At 41.8% G+C, this 22,773-nt stretch overlaps 1 protein-coding gene across 4 annotated transcripts; it reads right to left on the bottom strand.

The window, feature by feature from the left end:
• Positions 1 to 968: 968 nt before the first annotated feature.
• On the bottom strand, positions 969 to 21,834 carry rab3ip (RAB3A interacting protein (rabin3)). 4 transcript variants are annotated; one of them, XM_085768706.1, is made up of 14 exons: positions 21,818 to 21,833; positions 15,959 to 16,086; positions 14,653 to 14,781; positions 13,436 to 13,602; positions 12,762 to 12,933; positions 11,473 to 11,568; positions 9,715 to 9,792; positions 8,567 to 8,767; positions 6,184 to 6,312; positions 4,321 to 4,433; positions 4,154 to 4,177; positions 2,897 to 2,996; positions 2,270 to 2,339; positions 969 to 1,129 (listed from the first exon to the last, which is right to left on the bottom strand). In XM_085768706.1, exons 3-14 carry the CDS (start codon positions 14,752 to 14,754, stop codon positions 1,047 to 1,049), a joined length of 1,335 nt encoding a protein of 444 aa, XP_085624832.1. In that variant the 5' UTR covers positions 14,755 to 14,781; positions 15,959 to 16,086; positions 21,818 to 21,833; the 3' UTR covers positions 969 to 1,046. The 4 variants fall into 4 exon arrangements, with proteins under 4 accessions (XP_085624832.1, XP_085624834.1, XP_085624835.1 ...); XM_085768708.1 differs by lacking the exon at positions 11,473 to 11,568 and having other exon boundaries at positions 21,818 to 21,834; XM_085768709.1 differs by lacking the exons at positions 4,154 to 4,177; positions 11,473 to 11,568 and having other exon boundaries at positions 21,818 to 21,834.
• Between the last annotated feature and the right edge of the window lie 939 nt (positions 21,835 to 22,773).

Below are 22,773 nucleotides of genomic sequence, written 5' to 3'. Positions count from 1 at the left end.
AGAGGGGGAGAAAGGGGGCGGAGTCAGCTTTAAATTAACATATAGAAAGTTTACAGAACACCAGGCGCACTAACACATTCACACGCACGCTGCTCACTATTATTAACACATATCCTGATTGGTTAAATACAGCAAAAACGAGGGGCTGAAAGCTCCAGGGGCTGTTAAAGGAAAAATCCACCCAAATCTAAACTAAACTAAACTAATCACTTTAGTGTTCAACAGCAACCGTCTTTATTTTTTCCTTTAACCAACTTTCCTGGAGCTACAACACCTGCAACAACAAAAATAACTTCATAAACTCTAAAGAAATTATAAATAAAAAGGTTTTTTTTTTTCTTTTCTTCTGCACAAACAAACAAGTTTTTTTTTTTTTCATGTTAACGAGACGTTTCCAGAAAATAAATCCAGTCTGAACGTTTGTACTTCTCCTCTGATTATCTCTGCATCCTTAAACTTTGGAAAAAAAACTCTCTATTCTTTGTCCCCCTCCCTCTTTTCTCTCACTCACAGTGGCTGTTATCTCTCCTCTAAAAAAATTATCTTTAATTGATTGAGGAATTTCACTAGCAACGTTACGATTGTTCTTTTATATTAAGTATTTAATTTTATTTGTGAGCGGTCAGAGCTGCTCATGTGATACCACCAACATATCAGTTTAAATTCAGTTTCCACGCCACTTTAAATCTTTAAATAACGGAGTGTTTACATGTTGCAGTAAAAGGAAAAAACTGAGCAGAAAGAAACTCGCCGAAAACCCCCAGATCAGTATCAACAACGGACGTCAGAGTCTCTTTTTGTCATGATTGATTGAAAACATCAGTTTTTCTCTCTCACGCACAAAAACACACTCACACCAAGAGGAGGAAGAGGAGGAGGGAGGAGGAGGTTTCCTGAAATGACCAGATGAGGAGAAGGGAGGGAGGGAAAAGCCAGAACCAGGAGTGTGTATGTGGGTTGGTTGGGAGGGGAAAGAAGGGGGCGGGGCTTCAGGACAGAGTCTGCTGTGATTGGATGGATTGGTCGTCCGTCTGTCCGTCCGTCCGTCACAGCTGGTCTTTGTAGTAGCCGAGCTTGGCGAAGGACATTTCCCTGCGAAGCTGCATCACCTCCCAGAACACCTGCTCCGCTGCAGACACACAACACACAACACACAAAGGTCAAAGGTCACGCTTAAAGTAACGAGTACTTTTTACTCGAGTACAATCCAATCAGGGTGAATTCCAATTCCTATCTTAACCCTTTTTCTCACTGTTGCATAACATTTATTTTTTATATTACAATCTTTTGTCAACAGCCGGCTGGTGCGGACAAGCCATGTTGCTGTCGTTTAGTTACAAAATGGTCATTTTTCTCGGTGGTAATGTAGTTGTTAAGTTGTTTTATCAAGATACACTGCAAAAACTCAAATATCTTACCAAGAATATTTGTCTTATTTCTAGTCAAAATGTAATTTCTAGTCAAAACAAATCTCATTATACTTAAAATAAGACTCATCACATAAAAAGTAGCTTGTTTTTAGACACTTTTTACTTCTTTCAAGCAGATTTTCACTTGAAATAAGTAGAAAAATCTGATAGTGGAGCAAGTTTTTCTTTCTTATTACGAGCACAAAAAACTTGCTTTGACTGGCAGATTTTTCTACTTATTTCAAGTGAAAATTTGTTTGAAACAAGTGAAAATGATCTAAAAACAAGTTAATTTTTAGGTGATGAGTCTTATTTTAAGTGAAAAGAGATGAGTTTTGACTAGAAATGAGACATTTTGACAGGAAATAAGACAAATATTCTTGGAAGATTTTGAGTTTTTGCAGTGTACAGCGTACATACGTAACATGTTTGCGCCGATAATGTTTGAGATAACCGGGCTATAATGTCGTCTCCAGTAGCTGCAGAGTTATCTAACGATAGTTCCAGCTGGTGTTTACCTTTCAATAAGCCGTGGTATGCAGTGACTTTCAGCTGAATATGTCCGTGGTTTATGGTATTTATACAGATTATTTGTTTGAATATCAATTTATAACTAACTTATAGGCTACAAAAAAAAACTAACTGTAGCAAATTAGTAATAACTGACAGATAGTCCACAGCAATAATAAACTAATGCCAAACCCCCCACAGTGAAGACATATCCCATTTCTAAGTCACAGAATAACCCTTAACACTTGATTTTGAGAGCTACTAAGATTAAGGTTGAGGGTTAAGATAAAAATTGGATTTCACCCAAAATCCAATCCCATTACTGTCTGTTACTAAGAAACACGTCTCACCGTCCTGCTGTTTGACCAGCCCTTGGTGGATGTAGCGAATGTAGGTGAAGAAATTACACACTGCTGTGATCTGAGGGAAAAACAAACAGCAAACACACACGATCAATCAATCAACAATCAACAGAACGCGTTCATCATGTTTAAATTTATCTGAAGCTCCTTTCAGACCAGCGTTGTGTCTGGTTTTATCTTTACCTGCTGTCTGAGTCTGTATTTGTATCAAGTCCTTGTGTTTTGAAATGTATTTTTTCTCCTCCTCAGTTTTGTGATGTGACTTTTGTGCGAAAATGAATGAAATTTAAAAATGTCTTTGCTGTTGTGATGCATTGAAACACCAACATACTGTACAGGCCAAGCTGGAGCTCCTGTTTGCACATTAATGTACAGAAGCTCTGAATGTTTTGTTTTTTAATAATATAGAATCACACCTAGAGATGAGCCATGTCTTTGTATCCAGAAAAAAATAGTGAGCCATATGTTTTCACGAATTTGAGCTAATTTATTAAAAATTATTGTTGCAATGTCATTTTTGTCCTGCAGATGTCACTGTTTGGGGTTTATATCCAGCCTGTGTGTGTATGGTAATGTGTTTGTGTGTGTGCGTGTCATGTGTGTGTTGATACTCACTCTGTATCTACAGTAGGGAGACACGTAGTAATAGTTGGACGAATCTCCGAACTTGATTCTGTGCTTACAGGTTTTGGTCTGACCGCTCAGGGCACATTTTCTATCGGACACACAGACAGAGACAGAACATTATAACAACACATCGCTGACCTTCGGTTTTTATTTATTTATGGGATTTTTTTAATCACTTCCTTGTCGTCTTTTAAGGGGAGACACTACAGGTGAATAGGGTAAAAAATTTTAAATAACAGATATCACCATGAAACTTACCAAGTTTATCACTCACATTAAGACAAATATTTTTTGTATTACAAGTTTTGTCAAATTTTATGTTTAAATATGTAAATGAGGCAATATCTGATTAAATATGCGCTAATTTGCATATATTTCCAGAACCGAAATCTGAAAAATGGATAAAGCCACTTTCAAAATTCTTGTTTTATTTTGTTGACATATTAAAGGATGATTTTGGATATCTCTTTGTATCACTCTGTAAATGAGGAAATACTGTCACCAGCCCTAAAAAATCAAATTTTGCCATGTTTTTAGGAATAAAATGTTGTATGATATATCAACAATCCCCTCTGTAAAAACCTTCAGAACAGTTTGTCACAGTAGCTGTTAACTTTTGGCAAATTTAGAAGAAATTTACCAACAAAAGAGACAAAATGAAGTAAAATAACCACCTTAATGTGGATTTTCTACCATTTCGTTTGACTTTTATGAAAGAATACATGTTAAGGAAGAAAAATAGCCAAAAATCTCCTTTAGTGTCTCGCCTTAACAAGATCCCTCATTGCATATACCACCATGCACCTGCAAACCTGAAATAACTATTAAGCTATAAACTAGAGTTCATTTTCATCCTTAGACTTATTCAAACTTTCAATTTCACTTCCTATTTGTTATTTTTTACTACTTATTGACTCGTGTTTATCGGATCGTCCTTACCTCTGTGTATCTCTGAGTCATTCATGGATTTTTGTTTTGTTTCAGCAAGAGAAAGACAAAACTATCAACCAAAAATAAACTCTACGGGGACTAACGCTAAAGGCTGTAGGAAGCAAGGAGGGAGCAAAAGGAAGCAAGGAGAGAGGGATGACTCTAGACATGTTTGCTGCTGGAGGAGGAGGGGGAGTAGTGAGTTATCTGGGGGGTGGGGGAGAGAAGCCAGGCGGGGTCGAGAGAGGTTAAAAAATGCTGATGGTCAGAAGACAGAGAGAAAGAGATAGAGAAAGAAGAGAGAGTCAGACTTACGTGACGAGCTCGGCCCTTCGCCCACTAGAGGAGGAAAGTGAGGGAAGATGGAGAAGATGATGATGAAGGAGTGAAAGCTTGATGAGGAGGAGAAAGAGTTTATGAGTGTGTGTTGGGAGGGAGGAGGAAGAGGAGGAAGAGAAAGAGGAAGAGGAAGGCAGACTCACTTTGGTCCTCCGCACTCCACCGCCGAGGCCTTGACCACCGGCAGCGGCTGGAAACCCACCGGCTCCACACTGAGCGTGTTCTGCTCCACGGCTTCCAAGATGGCCGACCCCAGCTGAGGAAGGAGAGAGAGAGAGATGAAATGATTTGTACGACTGGTTATTCCCTAAATTGCCCAATTTCTCTATTCTAACAAAAGAAAATGGCTATTACACTTTCATCATTCTCTGTAAATTTTGCATGAAATCAAGACCTAATTTCTATGTTTTTCATAAAGAACAATGTCTTTTTTTTCATCTTTTAAATGTATGGAGGAAAAAAAGTGCAGTGAAACTTTGTAGAGGAGCTTAACCTTGCTGAAAACCCCTAGCTCTCCCCCTTTATCCATTTATTTATTTGACTTTATTTTTCTTTTGCCAATTATTTATTCTTATTTTTTATTTTCTTTATTCTGAGATATCTTTATTTCATCTTATATAGTTAAAAACAACAACAAAATAACAAAAAAACAACCTGCAGTTAGCTTTACGTCACAAAACGTGGCAGCTAGCCTGTCCCCTAGCAACCGTGACAGCATTTATGTTCATCAGCTCAGTATTTGTATCAACTGAGCTGATACAAATACAAAAAGATACAAAAAGATACAAAAATAAATGTATAAGTGTCTTTGTCAGTGTATGTTTCTGTCTTCAAAGATACTCTTATTAGTTTCTCAATCATCTGCTGTCGTTAGCGCCGCGCAATGAATCTTGGGATAGGTAACGGTCGAGCTAAAGTATGCTAACGTTGCAGCTAAAAGACAGATATCGTTCAAAAAAAGTCATAATTATCATAATGATTTTTCAAATATTATTATCACTATGATTAACTTCTCACATATGGGGTTCAGGATCAATGAAACAGAAAAAAAAAACATTTCAATCATCTAAATGTTTGATTGATATTAACCAACGTCTTAGCTTCTCAGCTAGCCGAGCTAATGCTAATGCTAAAGAGAGCGGTTCAGAGTTTATGAGAACTGGACTATTCAGAGTCAGACAGTTTATATGAACTCGTAAACAGGTGAGAACGACACCTGTGACCATGTTTAGAAACAATACATAAAAGAGAACCATTAAAAATTAAAATAACAAAAAAATAAGCCCAGAATTTGTTGAAAATTTGAACAATCAAGAGTGAAATTAAACCAAAACTAATCAACATGTTATAATTTTATAATAAGACTGAAACTAAACTGAACACTGTTCACCAAAGACAAGAAATAAACTTGTAGTAGCCTTTATTGTCTTGTATTTGTAAGAAGAATACTATCAATTATTATGAAAACAAACTGATTATGGTAAGTTTTTAGCATTTAACAAGCTGATCGATCGTAATGCAGATTAATACTATTAAAACTATTATTATTATTATTAAGTTATTAGAACTTTCTGTCTTCACCTCTCTCTCTGTTTTCAAACAAAATCTGCTACAAATTACAGTCGACTCCTGCACTTGCTAATAGGCCTCTGTCATGCCCTATTGATTAACTGTTTTATTGTATTGCATTGTATTGTATTGTATTATATTGAATTTTTCTGTGTAATTTATATAACCTTGTTTTCACTTTTAGCACTCCCCTCCCCCTTCCCCTTCAGGCTGCACTTGAAAATAAGAATTTTGTTCTTAATTTGCTCGCCTGGTTAAATAAAGGTTAAAAAAAAATAATAATAATACAGCAGCACTTGTGTGAAACAGAAACCCAGAGTTCACCAAACCCGTCTTTAAAAAACAGTCACAACAATAATACTGTGTCTCGGTGGCGTCCAACAAACAGGTTTTGGATAATTTCAATATTTTTGAATATTTCCTCTCTTCCTCTGTACCTCGCTCTTGCTGAAGGTGAGACAGGGGTAAATGTCCTCGCGGTAAACTCTCTCCAGGAAGCAGCAGCTCCGGTCGAGCGTCGGCTCCTCCTTCCACGCCCTGAACTCACTGAACAGTTGACTGTCCACCTGTACGGACCACAGGGGGGGGGGGTTTGTCTCCGGCTGACACACTTTAATTTACACATTTTAACATTATTGTGAAACCAGTTAAGCATTATGCAACACCTGCTTCGTGCTCAGTGTTAAACATATGGATAAAAACAAGCAGGGATGACGAGGAGAAGAGTTAATTATCACGTTTATCTACTTTTATGTCACATTTTTCTCATTAAAGGGATACACCAACATTTTTTTTCTTTGTGTCTTGCCTCACTCCCGAATCCATGACCAGCAGATAGACACCATCCTTTCGACTGTGCGTGCAGTAACAAGGGAGATAGAGCCGTATCGCCCGTAATTAGCTTAGCTCAAACGCTGGAAGTGTATAGGTCATAGGTGTCAAAGTCAAGGCGGTCCAATCCGGCCCGCGGGACAAATGTTGGAGTTCCGTTTCTTTTGGCCCTCTCTCAGCAGTCTGCTGAGCTCACTCCCCCGCCCCTCCCTCACAGATTGAGTGAGCGCCACTTCTCCTCTCCCCCCCGCCCCTCCCTCCCTCCCTCCCTCCCTCAAGTTGCAGCGGACAACAGAGACACAGAGCCGCCGACTCTCACGTATTGACTACTACAACACAACAACAGCGGCTCGTTGCGTAGTGTAAGGACAGCACCGACATTCACCGCTAAAGTCCTGCTCTTGGTCCAGCTCGGCTCGAGTTCTCACTGGGCCTGAAAGTTAAAACCCAACACGGTCCGACCTGCTGATGAAGCCCCGGCGCGACGTGGCCGGACTCATTAGCGCAAATTCTCGATCCGAACCGGTGTGTCCGGTCGGGTTGGTGGGGCAGAACCGGCCTGGGGGCAGAACTGGCCCGGTGATAAGCCAGATATAACCTGTAGTTACGTATCCACGCACAGCTGGAAGCTCAAAGCAACAGAGGAGGGGAACAGAGAGAGAGGAGAGGGACAGCGCAGCTACAGGTGTGTGTGTGTGTGTGTGTGTGTGCGTGCGTGCGTGCGTGCGTGCGTGCGTGTGTGAGAGAGAGAGAGCGAGAGAGAGAGAGGGAGATGTATTTTTCCTATAGCTACAATTTAATATCAGCCCAATACCTACAATTGTCTGTGTCATTTGCCACATGTGGTTTTGACCTAGAACTGACAGCCTTTTTAAGGATTTGCCTCTGACAAAAATATTAAGCTGCTACTGGCTGCTAATTGGTGGAAACTCATAATTACATCATGGAAATAGTATAAATAGGCTATAGGCCTATGTATATCCTATATTGCCATTCAGTTAAAAAAAATATTACAATATTACTTTTGGTTCATATTGCCCAGCCCTAAATTTCAGAATGTTCATAATTTTTTGTAAAAAGGATAGCTCATAAACTGTACACATCTTAATAATGTACTTTGCACAAAGTACAAAGGGAAAAATGTGGAGTTCTTGTTATTTACAGGTTAATATGCAAATGCGATCATTTTACTGTTCCGGCCCTCTTGAGATCAAATTAGGCCGAATGCGGCCCCTGAACTATAATGACTTTGACACCCCTGGTATAGGTAGTGTTAGCCTGCCTCCACCTAAAGTCATCAGAGAAACTCTTCAGCAACTCTAAACGGAAACCGGCGGGCCGATCTTCGTCTCAGAGCTGACAAAACTCTCCGGTAAGGCATCTTGAGCGGTCAAATGCCGCTAACGGGACGAGATCGGTCAAAACGGAGGGTTCAAGCAAAGACGGTTTATTTTGGTTCAAGCTAGCTACATCGAGGGTAGGTTAGCTTCCTATTTCCAAGTAAAAGCACAAATTCTGTTGTCATGGTTTTCTGTATGTAAAGGGCAACGGGTGTTTTATTTTGTGAAAGTAACCAGAAGTGCGTTGGTCACAACGGCTAGCTTGAGTAGCGCCGAATTCGTCCGAACAAAATTGTAAACAGCTGGTATTTAGGCAAATTAACGACACACTGCTGATCTAAACGGCTACTTTCTCGCCTAAAAATGTTTGAAATGTCGAAGTGATATATTTACAGAGTTTAGAGCTAAAATGAAATCAGCTTCTGACTGCTGATTTCGGCTTGGGTAGGAGGTAGGCTAACACTACCTATACACTTCCAGTGTTTGAGCTAAGCTAATTACGGGCGATACAGCTCTATCTCCCTCGTTACTGCACGCACAGTCGAAAGGATGGTGTATCTGCTGGTCATGGACTCGGGAGTGAGGCAAGACACGAAAAAAATGTTGTCGTATCCCTTTAAAGTCCTGTTACCTGCTGTCAGGCTCCTACCTCTCTACACTCCCGTACGATGGGCTGCGTGGCCGAGGGGTCGGGCTGCGTCCCCAGGATGGCGGAGGAGGTGCTCTTGTTCCTGCTGTGGCCCTTCCTGAAGGGAGTCTTCACGCCGGAGGGGAGCTCGCCCACGGGGGAGGTGGGGGAGGAGAGGACCAGCGTCTTCAGCGCCTGGACCTCGGCCTGCAGCACGTCGATCTGAAGAGGATATAGAAGAGATGGTTCATGGTGTGTTTTAGTTCATTTATTTTATTTTTTTAATTATTATTATCATTTATTTAATGGAAACAAGCAATGACATACACAATTTATAAACTGACAATACACTAACCAAAAACAGACAAACAGAAAACAAAGGACAGAACAAACCTGACGACATAACGAAGCAGGACCAAAACAGAACAGAAAAGTAAAAGAAAAATGGATGTGAAACATACTGAAATTAAATTTACAGTAACTACTTAATATACATTTACTCAAACGTAAGTTTTTCCCATTTCTTGTTATGCATTTCTATCTCATCTTGATTTGTTGCGATCATTTTTTACAAAAGAAATTGGCGTTGCACTTTATTTCTAAAAAAATCAAAATTGAATTTTTTTTAAATTTAGTTTATTAAGGGACAGTATGCAATGGCATGAATCATTTGCAGAAAATGAAGAGATGGTTGCATTAGATTTAGCTCACAGTTAATTTCCATCTGCAGTCCCAACATATAACATATAAAAATACACAGGAAGCACAGACCACAAACTACTACACAAGGGAAGGCCTGATACTTACAGGTAGAATGACAAAAATAGACAATAGACAGCACAGAGACGATACAAAAACACAGTTTCCATATCTAAAAAGACCAAGCTAAATCACACATATTACAAAATACGATAAAACATAGTTCCTATTTCAAAAGATTTTAAAATAATTCCATAGATCGAATGCATTGAGAGGCACTAAGATTCATTTTTTAAGAGACTGAGTAACAAGTGCACTGCTGCTTTTAAGAGTGCAGGCAACTTTTGTTATCCAGTAGCCATTGTTTTAAATAATAAGAGAAATTTAAGAAGTTTTAGGGTTTTAGTGTGAGTGTTAAACTGATGAGCTCACACAGGAACATGTTGAGTGTGTGAGTTCAGTGTCGTTACCTTCCCCAGAGCTTCTTTCAGCTGTTTCTCTGCATTTGCCTGTTTGACGTTGGCCTCTCTGACCATTTTGTGAGCTTCCTGGAAAACACACACACACATAAACACATAAACTTATTACATATTTTCTTCACTTACACTGTTTTTGTTGGGATTTAGTTTTCTCTTTGCACAGACTCAAAGCAAATTAAAGGGATCAATGCACTCGAAAAAACAAATAAGATAAAAGCAGAAAGTGAAGCTCAGTCTGTGCAACTGTCTGTCTACTAAACACACACTCTGCTTTTGCTACACACAGGCAACAGGAAACACACACACACACACACACACACACACACACACACACACACACACACACACACACACACACACACACACACACACACACACACACACACACACACACACACACCACACACACACACACACACACACACACACACACACACACACACACACACACAAACACACACAGAGTCCCAACACCTTTTACTAGGAAAGGGAAGAGTGAGACAGGAGGAGAAATGTGAAGATCGGCCGGAAAGATTCAGTCAGAGTCTCCGAGAGGTTCACTTGTGCTGTCGACTAAAGTTTCCCTCTGGTCTCCGGTCAGAGGTCTGTTGTTTTTTAAAGGGATAGTTCAACATTTTGGCAAATTGGCCCATTGCCATAATCCCTATAGGCAGAGTAATAGGTTTGTTACCTTTATTTGTCGGTGCAAGCTATTTTTAGAACGGCGGAGCAGAGCCGCGAGCTGCTCAGAGCTACACTACGGAGGCTCATGGGATTTCTTGGTTTCCCTCATCAAACTCATCAAATGCACAATCCAACAACTCCACAACGCTCTGGTGGACAAGTTGTGACCTGCACATTCACCACGCTATGAGATAATAACACAACGTTACCAGACAGAGTTGTTTTAGAGGGAAATTCATGCAAAACCGCTGATGTGTGCTGCGTTCAGGGACAGTTTTTCATCCAGCAGTCTCTGAATTTCCCTCTAAAACAACTCTGTCTGGTAACGTTGTGTTATTATCTCATAGCGTGGTGAATGTGCAGGTCACAACTTGGAGCGTTGTGGAGTTGTTGGATTGTGTATTTGATGAGTTTGATGAGGGAAACCAAGAAGTTCCTTTAGCCTCCGTAGCGTAGCTCTGAGCAGCTCGCGGCTCTGCTCCACCCGTTCTAAAAATAGCTTGCACCGACAATTAAAGGTAACGAACGCTCTGGTGGACAAGTTGTGACCTGCACATTCACCACGCTATGAGATAATAACAGAACGTTACCAGACAGAGTTGTTTTAGAGGTAAATACAGAGACTGCTTGATGAAAAACTGCTTCCTACGGGAACGTGCATCAGCGGTTTTGCATGAATTTCCCTCTAAAACAACTCTGTCTGGTAACGTTGTGTTATTATCTCATAGCGTGGTGAATGTGCAGGTCACAACTTGTCCACCAGAGCCTTTTGGAGTTGTTGGATTGTGTATTTGATGAGTTTGAGGAGGGAAAAAAAGAAATCCCATTAGCCTCCGTAGCGTAACGAACCTACTGCTATGACTATAGGGATTATGGCAATGGGCCAATTTGCCAAAATGTTGAACTATCCCTTTAAATATCATGATGGAGGATCAAGTCACACACGCAAATGTCGGTCATCTGAACCTTTTCTGTCAGTGTGTGTCAGGCCGCTGCCTCAGGAGGAAGGAAAACAGGAAGCAGGAAGTAGAGTGGACTGACAGGCGGGCGGAGAGTTGGACCGACCTGGAAGAGACTGGCGGTGAGCTCCTCCAGCTCCTGGCCGAGCTGGTCTCTGACTTTAGACAACCTCTCACACTCCTCATCCTTCAACAGCAGCTCCTTCCCCACACACACACACAAACACACACAACAGAAAACAGAAAACAACACAACAGAAAAAAACAACCAGCAAATGAAAACATGAAGATAAAAAATCATGATAAACAAAGAGATGAAAAAAATAAAATTCAAATGAAGTGGAGTGAGTTGGTTTGGTTTCTGCTTTTAATCTTCTTTTAGACATTTTGTTTTTAATGTTGTGAAAATATCTTCATTCTGATATGACACTGTGGTGACTGCTGATATTTATGATGCATTTAAGGTCAGATTCTTATTTAATTCGCTTTATTTCAGTGTTTCTCTTTACACAGTGCTGACATGAAGGAAAATGAAATGGTCAGAGAAATTTCCCCAGATCAAACTGGGTGTTTTCTAGTTTATTAAACTGATTTGGAGCAAAAGATACATGTATATTCAATTCAATTGTATTTATAAAGCGCATATACGTTAGATATGTTTACTTTTTATATCATTTATATCATATCATTGTTATGTAAGCTGCTGGACGGTCTGAATTTCCCTCCTAGGGAGTATTTTGTATAAGTATTTTCTATTCTATTCTATTTACATGACAGAGGTAATGTGATTATTATTAGCCAGGAGGAAAAGGTAGTCAGGGTGAAATAGCCTTCCCTTCTAACTATAGCTTGGGTCTGTATTGCGATCTGTAATTTATTATGCCATGTGTTCTGTATATTTTGCTTTGTGTGCTCCTCCTGTTGCAAAATTAATCGCCCCCTTGGGGACAAATAAAGACATTGGTTGACTGATTGATTGATTATACATACAGTATATACAAGTTCTTTGAGCTCAAAGCGTCACAGAGACGTTACAGGTCTGAAGTGACCAACGATCTTCTTCAGGCTGCAGGTGTCAAACAGACTTTAAATGATAATATATGAAAAAATTAAAATGCATTTAAATAAAATAAACAACAGTTAAATGATGTTGATCCAGGTCATGACCGCTGTGGAGAGATGTGGTGAAGTCTCACACACACACACACACACACACCAACTGCACACATTCGCACTCAATTTGAGATAATTTCAACTCCTCAAAGAGACTGTCAGTGTGTGTGTGTGTGTGTGTGTGTGTGTGTGTGTGTGTGTGCGTGCGTGCGTGCGTGCGTGCGTGCGTGCGTGCGTGCGTGCGTGCGTGCGTGCGTGTGTGTGTGTGTGTGTGTGTGTTACCCTCTGGGCCTTGACCAGCTCCTCCTTCAGCCTCTCGTATCCTTTCTCTCGGACCTCCATCACCGACGGGCTGCGCAGCCGCGACAGGCTGTCGCTCAGAGCGCTGCACTCCTCGCCGTCCTCTCCGGACAGGAAGTTGCCGTCGGCGGACTCCCCCTCCAGGCCCGGCACGCTGCGCATTGTAACCATGGAGACACACACCGCCGCGGTCAGGTACAACTACACACTGCAAAAACTCAAAATATTTCCAAGAATATTTGTCTTATTTCTTGTCAAAATGTCTCAATTTTAGTCAAAACTAATCTATGTCCACATAAAATAAGACTCATCACCTAAAAATGAACTTGTTTTGAGATAATTTTCATTTGTTTCAAACAAATTTTCACTTGAAATGTAACAACAAAGACAAACTTGCTCCACTATCAGATTTTTCTACTTATTTCAAGTGGAAAATTTGCTTGAAAAAAGTAAAAAGTGTCTAAAAACAAGCTACTTTTTTAATGTGATGAGTCTTATTTTAAGTATAATTTCATTTATTTGGACTAGAAATTACATTTTGACTAGAAATAAGACAAATATTCTTGGTAGGATGTTGAGTTTTTGCAGTGCACATACAGCGCAGCGGTCACATCACGATGAGGCGCTCATATCAGAGTTCAGTGTTTTCTTTTTACCTTCCATTGTGGCTGTGCCGCGGCGTGGAGTAGACGGGCTGCGTGGGGAGCTGGTCGGCGCGGAGCGAGGTGCGGAGGCCGGGGGGCGGCGCTCCGAGGGAGTGGGTGCGGTACAGAGAGGTGGGGGGGGCGCTGTGGCGGGCGGGGGGGCGCTGCTCCGCTTGGTTCTGCAGGACGGAAACACAGGGAAACCAATGAAACCAATGAAACACCGAGTCGGCAACCAAGGAAACGTCACTTCCGGTCAGAGCCGTGGGGGAAAACAAACCGATTCCCCCATAGACATACATGTGAAAACGCGGCATTTTAAACCTTTGTCTAACGCTTTGTCCGCTGTCATGTCTTAGTTTGAATCACTTGTTTTGTTTTGTAATGTTTATTTCGAATATGAAAATAGTAAAAGGCTTCCTGATTTGCTACTGAGCAAATTCTTTTCCAACACAATATAAAGTGAACACTGAGGAAGCAAAAAAGATAATTAAAAAAAAAAAAGAAAAAAAGGAAAATCAGTGACATATTTGAAAAGGAGTGAGAAGAAGCATAGCTTACTTGTATATGCTGACAAAGAGCTATATATTAAAAAACTCATCACAATCTGAACTTTTATATCTTACCCAACCGTGTAACGGCTCTGACCGGAAGTGACGTTTCCTTGGTTGCCGACTCGGTGTAGGCTATATGTGACTGACTGTGAAAGACCCAATATTTTAAAATGTACGGACAACAATCGACCCGGATCGTGATGAGTTTTTTAATATATAGCTCTTTGTCAGCATATACAAGTAAGCTATGCTTCTTCTCACTCCTTTTCGAATATGTCACTGATTTTCCTTTTTTTCTTTCTTTTTTTAAATATTTTTTTTGCTTCCTCAGTGTTCACTTTATATTGTGTTAGAAAAGAATTTGCTCAGTAGCAAATCAGGAAGCCTTTTACTATTTTCATATTCGAAATAAACATTACAAAACAAAACAAGTGATTCAAACTAAGACATGACAGCGGACAAGCGTTAGACAAAGGTTTAAAATGCCGCGTTTTCACACGTATGTCTATGGGGGAATCGGTTTGTTTTCCCCCACGGCTCTGACCGGAAGTGACGTTTCCTTGGTTGCCGACTCGGTGTATGAACCAAACCTCTGCCGGTTACCAGGGCGATGGGTGGGGGTGGGGTGGGGGGCGTTGGGGGGTTTGGGGGTGTTAGGGAGCTGTCCAACCGTACCTGAAGGTCAGGTGTGGTGGGCGAGGCCAGATTCACCTCGTGGAAACCCTCCAGAGTCTCAGCATTGTTCTGACCGCTGCTGCTGCTGCTGCAGGAGGCCATAGCAGCTGCTCTCTGACATCATACAGTCTGCAGGGGGGGGGAGGGAGAGAGGGAGGGAGAGGGGGCAGAGAGAGGGATGGGGAGAGAGAAAGAGAGAGGGATGGGGTAGAGGAAGGGAGAAAGAAACAGAGTGGGAGGGAGAGAGAGGGGGCAGAGAGAGGGAGAGAAGGAGGGAGGGGGGTAGAGGGAGGGAGAGAGAGGGAGAGAGCAAGAGAGAGGGAGGGGAGAGAGAGGGGGAAGAGAGGGAGGGGGGAAGAGAGGGAGGGAGGGAGGGAGGGGGGAGGGAGGGAGGGAGAGAGAGGGGGAACAGAGGGAGGGAGGGAGGGAGGGGGGAGAGAGAGGGATGGGGAGAGAGAAAGAGAGAGGGATGGGGTAGAGGGAGGGAGAAAGAAACAGAGTGGGAGGGAGAGAGAGGGGGAAGAGAGGGAGGGAGGGACGGGGGAGAGGGAGGGAGAAAGAGAGAGGGAAGGAGAGAGAGGGACGGGAGAGAGAGAGGGAGAGAGGGACGGAGAGGGGGGGGGGGAGTGGGTGAGAGAAAGGGAGAGAGCGACGGGGGGATAGAGGGAGGGAGAAAGAGAGATGGAAGGAGAGAGGGGAAAGAGAGAGAGAGCGAAGGAGGGAGAGAAAGAGGGAAGGAGAGGGACGGGGGAGGGAGGGAGAGAGGGTGAGAGAAAGGGAGAGGGAGTGAGGGACGGGGGATAGAGGGAGGGAGGGAGAAAGAGAGAGGGAAGGAGGGAGAGAGAGAGAGGGGGGAAGAGAGGGAGGGAGAGTGGGTGAGAGAAAGGGAGAGGGAGGGAGAAAGAGAGAGGGAAGGAGAGGGGGAGACAAAGAGGGGGAGGGAGGGAAAGAGGGAAGGAGAAGAGAACATGAGGGGGGATAGAGGGAAGGAGAAAGAGAGAGGGGGGAAGGGAGGTAGAGAGAGAGAGAAAGAGGGAGGGAGGGGGGGATAGAGGGAGAGAGAGGGGGAAGAGAGAGGGACAGAGAGAGAGCGAAGGAGGGAGAGGGGGAGACAGGGAAAAAGGGAAGGAGAGGAAGAGAGAGAGAAGGGGAAAAGGGAGAGGGGGAGAGAGAGCACAGCTGATGGTGAAGCTTCACTTCTTTGTTATTGTGGTAATGTGTGTGTGTGTGTGTGTGTGTGTGTGTGTGTGTGTGCGTATGTGTGTGTGTGTGTGTGTGTGTGTGTGCGTGCGTGTGTGTGCGTTACCATGGTGCAGCTGTAGATGCGGAGGCCGATGGAGGACGATCACCGATTCGCTGTCAGTCAGTCGGTCGAGTTAGTTAGTCAGCGTTTACAGGTGAAACAGTGACTCAGCAAAAAAAACACAGTCACACCTGAAAGAGACAGAGAGAGAAGAGCAACAACGTTCATCATCACACTGTGACTGTTCTGATACAATTATCAATAAAGTTTAATAAAGTTTTGACGACTGCGACGTCCTCACATTCATCACTTTAATGGAGTTCAACACAAACACAACAACTTCTCCCAGGTGGAAACTATTTATTCACACAACTTTAGATTTAATGTGTTTGTGTCTTGGTCGCTCGGTTCAGCAAAACAAAACCATTCATTACATAATAAAATCTAATTAGAGCCGAGTCATTGGTTTTCATAACATTTATACTGTTTGGCTAGTGGCAACAGATTTAATTTACACCACATCCATACATTTAAATTAAACTGTTTTCAAACAAAAACTCCTTAATGGTCTTATGTTTTTATAGATGAACATGTTAGTCGTGTCATTTCTTTTCTCTAATATGTAGGAAAAATACTTTTCCCCCCATTTGTCATTTTTTGGTCTTCCAGCCGAGCCTGAACGTTTACACAGAAACAAACTCCTATGGTTCGTTTGCTTTCTGGCTACTGATAAAACTCATTAGATTCTGTTTAAAACGATTGTTAAGTTAATGTGTTTGGGTTTTAGTCTGATGATTTGATTAAAAAAAAAAAAAAAAAACTGATGTGAAGATGCCATCTTGGATAATTTATAGAGTAAATTAATAATAGAACAAACTGAGTCTGTCATTGTTTTGTAATTTCTTTGATATTTGCTACTTTTACTGCATAAAGTTTTTAACAACTTATTAAACTTAACTTTATTTGTTTATTTGAATGGGACAGTGCACATTAATGGACAAAAAAACATGTAAATGTGCCGGAGTCCCATAAAACTAAAAACAACAGAGCTTGTCATTAGTTTTTAACCCTTCAAATGCCAGTTTGTTTGCACAATGCACAGCCTTAAAAATTATGACCATATTCTACATTCTCTGTGCAACCCTTTTTCTAATACTATTAGTATTATTATTAGATCGAGCCCAAGTCAAAATTGTGTCATTCATTCGCTCAGTTAGAGAGCAGTAAGCCATCATACGCCCTCTATTAGAAACTAAGAATATTACATGAAATTGCTCCCTTAGCCAAAAGTTGACCTGAATGACATAATTTGGTAGAAAACTACAATTTTTAGTTTAGAATTAAAGCCATTTTATCTAAATTGTATTATTTTGAGACTTTAAATACCAACTAAGTAATTAATGTTATATGAGTGTATGTAAAGTGATGAGCCCTGTCAAAGACAAATTTCTGCTACCCTTTGGGGCAGACAATAAAGAAATTTATCTATCTATCTATCTATCTATCTATCTATCTATCTATCTATCTATCTATCTATCTATCATAAAATGAAGTTTTTGTGGGTTTCAATTGGCCACGATGGAGCCAAAGTGTACGATTAGATACAGTAAATTATGCAAGAGCTCAAGTTGAAAATTTTAGATAATGATTAAAAAAAAAATCTAGATCCTTGGGAAATTTAATTCCAAATGCATCAACACAGATACAATGGTCTAAAAAAAGAGAGAGAGAAAGTCCATCAGAGCTGTTCCTCCAGCTTTATGACTCACTCACACCTTCTTCAACTCTTTGTTTGTTTAGTTTTTACTTCCTGGGTCAAACTCCACGAACAAAAGCAGAGTCAAGAGGAGTCACATGACGGCTTCTCCTCCGGCTTCAGACGGAGACGGAGAACAAAACATTTCCATACCACAGCTCCATCCCTCCCTCCATCTCTCCCTCCTTTATCATCATCATCAGTTCTTTAAATAATCCCTGTGCAGCCTCTTCTCTTCTCTTCTCTGTTCCTGCTCACCTTCCTTTTGTTTCGCCTGCCTCAGCTCAGCAGCACACCGGTCCCACCTGCTCAGCCTGGTGGTGTGTGTTCGTTGCTGGGTGTGTGTGTGTGTGTGTCAATATGTGTGTGTGTGTGTGTGTGTGTACAAAGTAGGTGTGTTCTTCTGCCCTAAGCACACACACACGCAAAAAGTTAAAATCAGCGACGTGTCGGTGAAGACAAACAAAGCCGTGAGCTGTGAGTCAGAGGAGTGAACGTCACGACCTCGGTCTGTTTACAGGTCACTGAGCAGAACAAGGTCAGTGTGTGTGTCTGTGTGTGTGTGTGTGTCTGTGTGTGTGTGTGTGTGTGTGTGTGTGTGTGTGTGTGTGTGTGTGTGTGTGTGTGTGTGTGTGTGTGTGTTTATGTCGACGTCGCACCTTCTACAGTTAACGAGTGTCTGCAGACTCATCCATAGAAAAGGTTGTTATCGGTTTCACTGAAGGTTCAATTACACAACAGAGAGGAATGGAAACCGATGCAGACTCATGTTCACGGCTGCAGATAATTATTATTATTTTCAATATCAATTAATCTGATTAATTAATTAATTAACTTCTCAATTTCAGGATTAATCAAAATGCTGAAAAACACAGCAGAACAACACACAAATGCAGCGTCATACACACACACACACACACACACCTGTCAGTCAGACCCAGGTGAAACCCCACCAGCCCCCTCCCTCCTCTACCACCACCATCGCTCTGCCCGTCTCCATGGAGACCGGTCCTGTCGAGCCCGTAGTAACCCAACACGCTATGGGATGCCGGGTAACGGATCCAGTTTCTCCGGCCGGCCGCTAAAAACGCTTCAACCCGTGTGTTTACAGTCGTCACACACACACACACACACGGACGACGACCACTTAGTTCCAACGTGGTGAAGCTTTTACAGTAAAGGGATAGTTCAGCATTTTGGCAAATAGGCCCGTTGCCATAATCGCTATAGTCATAGCAGTAGGTTCGTTACCTTTAATTGTCGGTGCAAGCTATTTTTAGAATGGCGGAGCAGGGCCGTGAGCTGCTCAGAGCTACGCTACGGAGGCTCATGGGATTTCTTGGTTTCCCTCATCAAACTCATCAAATACACAATCCAACAACTCCACAAGGCTCTGGTGGACAAGTTGTGACCTGCACATTCACCACGCTATGAGATAATAACACAACGTTACCACACAGAGTTGTTTTAGAGGGAAATACAGAGACTGCTTGATGAAAAACTGTCCCTGAAGGCAACGCGCATCAGCGGTTTTGCATGAATTTCCCTCTAAAACAACTCTGTCTGGTAACGTTGTGTTATTATCTCATAGCGTGGTGAATGTGCAGGTCACAACTTGTCCACCAGAGCGTTGTGGAGTTGTTGGGTTGTGTATTTGATGAGTTTGATGAGGGAAACCAAGAAATCCCATGAGCCTCCGTAGCGTAGCTCTGAGCAGCTCGTGGCTCTGCTCCGCCGTTCTAAAAATAGCTTGCACTGACAATTAAAGGTAACGAACCTACTCCTATAACTATAGGGATTATGGCAATGGGCCAATTTGCCCAAAATATTGAACTATCCCTTTAACAAACTATTATATTTATTTAGGTTTCACCTCTCTTTCTTGACTAATGCAGCTTTACAGTTTGTTGGAGCCTAATTTATTGTATTTTATTTTACATTTTCTGGTTTTTACTGCCGTTGTTCTTCCTGTTTTGTTTCACCTTCATAAGACCTGACTGGAATTTGCATTTAGAGAGTTTTACATTGGGATTGTGATGAAACTAAGAAAACAAACACAGGAGTTCAACATGTCACCACGTCCCATCGGCTGAAGTTTTAAAGACAAATGTTTATCTTGGTGAAACCGGACACTCGACTTCGCACTAGAACTGCAGCACACGCAACAAATACTAAGTGAGTTTACAATGACAACAGCTCCTCTGTCCATTCACATGATTTCCAGCTGAAACACTGTGACTGTGCTGCTGCTGACTGGCTCCAGTCAAACCTGAGTTTAATGAGTGGACTCACATGATGCAAACATTATGGACTGATGAAGAGGAGGAGGAGGAGGAGGAAGGGTCCTGAGTATTTACTTATATATTGATGCCTCAGTTAAAACAAAGTCCTGCATTTAAACATTCAAGAGAATAATCAAGAAAATATAGCCTATTATTCATATTTAGTACACGTTACCATTGTTGGTTGAGGTGGAACTAGTTTGAACAACTGTTTGGTTTTTATGTGAATTTATTTTTGTCTTTCCACTTAGCCCTATGTTTAGACAAAAGAAACAACAATAAATTTGAATATATTGACTTGTGTTTCAGTGATGAATTATTGAAGAAAAATAGAGCTGCCATGAGGATTAATATTGTCGATTGTCAATTCATAAATTATCAGCAGTTTTTTAGATTAGAGCCATTTACTGTAGATTGGTCAATTATCTAATTCAGCAGAAATTCAACCTATTGTCAGCACCTCAGATGTTAAAACTACAGATTCATGCATTGATGAAACACTAAATAGATTAATACTAGACAAAACAATAACATCATGGAGCTGTCATTTTGATTTACAAACAGATTGACGTTAATCATACGATTTAGACCCCAATGAAATAAAATAAAAGGATCCTGAGGCTACGAAAATATTATTTAAATAATAAAAACGCTGGGGTTAAAGTGTAGTGAGTTACAGATTTGTATTCCCAGATACTGAGGAAAACACCTGTTCCAGGTGACAGCGTTAGCCGCGGTTAGCATATGTGATGCTACAATGCTAACTACTACTGGGCATCGAGATGGGGAGGGGGGCGTCCTGTGTGTTTGTGTGAGTGAGTGGTGGGGGGCAGGAATCAGGATGGTGGTGTTGAAAAGCTATCGGGTGTTGTGTTACACTGTCCACATCAAAGATGCATGTAAACGGCTAAGGTTTCGTTGCCACATCGAAGAAGCCAACGTCCATTTAAATTACACAGCGGAGCTAACGTTAGCTACGTTAAATACGTTAGATACGTTAGCTACGTTATGCTGCGTTCGAAACAAGTCGGAACTCGGAATTTTCCCACCTCCAACTTCAACAAAAAAGTGCAATCAATCGCCCACTCCCATTTTTTTTTTTTAAATGCTTTTGTGCCCCTTGTAATGCGTTTATGCCTTAGCTACGTGAAACACTATTATGAATGCAAAGTTTGTCCCGATCCGCCATGTTTTTGGTTATACTGGCGTGGTGCACTTTCCATTTTCCGAGTTCCGAGTTGTCTCAAACGCAGCACAAGATGAGACGTTAGCTCCGTTCGCTAACGTTAGCTCCTCCGAGCCGCCAGCCAGCCTCATCCACGGGATGTTGGAGCATCTGTCCGTGTGTGTGTGTGTGTGTGTGTGTGTGTGAGCTGCCTGCGACACTCGAGTGAAAAACACGAAATAAACAGAGTGGCAAAAGAAGCTACAAAATAAAATAAGCAATTTCCCCCCTCGTAAAAAATAAATAAATAAATCTATGAGCTAAATATTAAATAAATAACCGTTACTCGGATGATCCTGAGGGATTTACCGAGCAGCACGGAATCCCCTGCTTCCATTATCGGCCACCGCGCAGATCCCCAGCGGTTGGTGTCTAATTTCAATGATAAAAAACCGACAACAGTGGTCTTGTATCCTGAATAAATGTGTCTTTATCAAATCCTGTCCCGTGTGGATCCCCACGGACAATCTAAGCGTGTGTCTGCGTGGAGGCGAGGAGGGAGTAAAAAAAAAAAAACAGTGCGACAGACGGACTCAGTGTCCGATAATGGGCGCATCTATCTAACCTTAACGTTAATGGTGCATTTGTATATGCGGCTAAGCTAAGTAACGTTAACGTTAGCGAGCAGTTACTATTATTATTGTTGTTGTGGGACTCACCGGGCCCGGGCCTCCGTGTGCACAGCAGCCGAAACCAGGCAGGTAGGCAGGCAGCAGCCGAGCCGAACCGAGCCGAGCCGAGCCGACAAACAAAACAACACCACACACATACACACACTGACTACACACACTCACACACACATACACACTGAGCGGAGCGGAGCGGCTGTTGACGCAGACAGACAGACCGAGTAGAGAGGCAGGTTGGTGGTTTACTCCGAGTGATGATGACGGACGGGGAAGCTGCGTTTACGGACCAGTGGGAAACCAGAAAACCCACCACCACTTTGTGTGTTTTTTTTTGTTTTGTTTTTTTTTCTATAATACCAGCGATCGAAAGGCAGGTTACACCGTTGTTGTATGTAAAACACTGCACCCTAGTGTCAAAAATGATAAAACGCAGGATGCAAACAAGTCTCTCAAGATTATAGGCTACAGTATTTACCAATCTTACATTACACCTTCGGATTATAGACCTACTTACTATTAAAGGGGACATATTATGCAAAACTCACTTTTTTATTGCTTTAGTATGTGTATTGCGTATCCGGAGTGCCTCCTCACCCCTTAAATGTAAGTTTTGACAACTACGTCAACATTTTGTAAACTGACATAGTCAGAAAATATGTCTCTTAACAAGCCGTTTTAATTTCACCCGGCTTATTACATCACAAGCCGGGTGATGTGAATATTCAAGCCCTCGCTCCCATGGTTACCATGGTTACCTCAGCTACCAGAGTGAAGACTCTAAACCGACCGTTGAGAGCAGCGCTGTGAAACTGGTGTGTAGAGAACCCAGCTGTGCTCAATCTTTTGTTTTTTCTGACCAAAGCATGTTACTAACATTACTTTCAGACATCAAGGTACCATGTCAAGAAGCAGAAATTAGCATAATATGTCCCCTTTAAAGCATAAGTAAGCGGAATGTTTGTGTTAATATAAGTCTCTTCCGACGG

Source organism: Trachurus japonicus, chromosome 23 (genome assembly GCF_045865225.1).
Source record: "Trachurus japonicus isolate A0001 chromosome 23, Traja_1.0".
Classification (NCBI taxonomy): Eukaryota; Metazoa; Chordata; class Actinopteri; order Carangiformes; family Carangidae; genus Trachurus; species Trachurus japonicus.
This window is presented reverse-complemented; position numbering and strand designations above follow the sequence as displayed.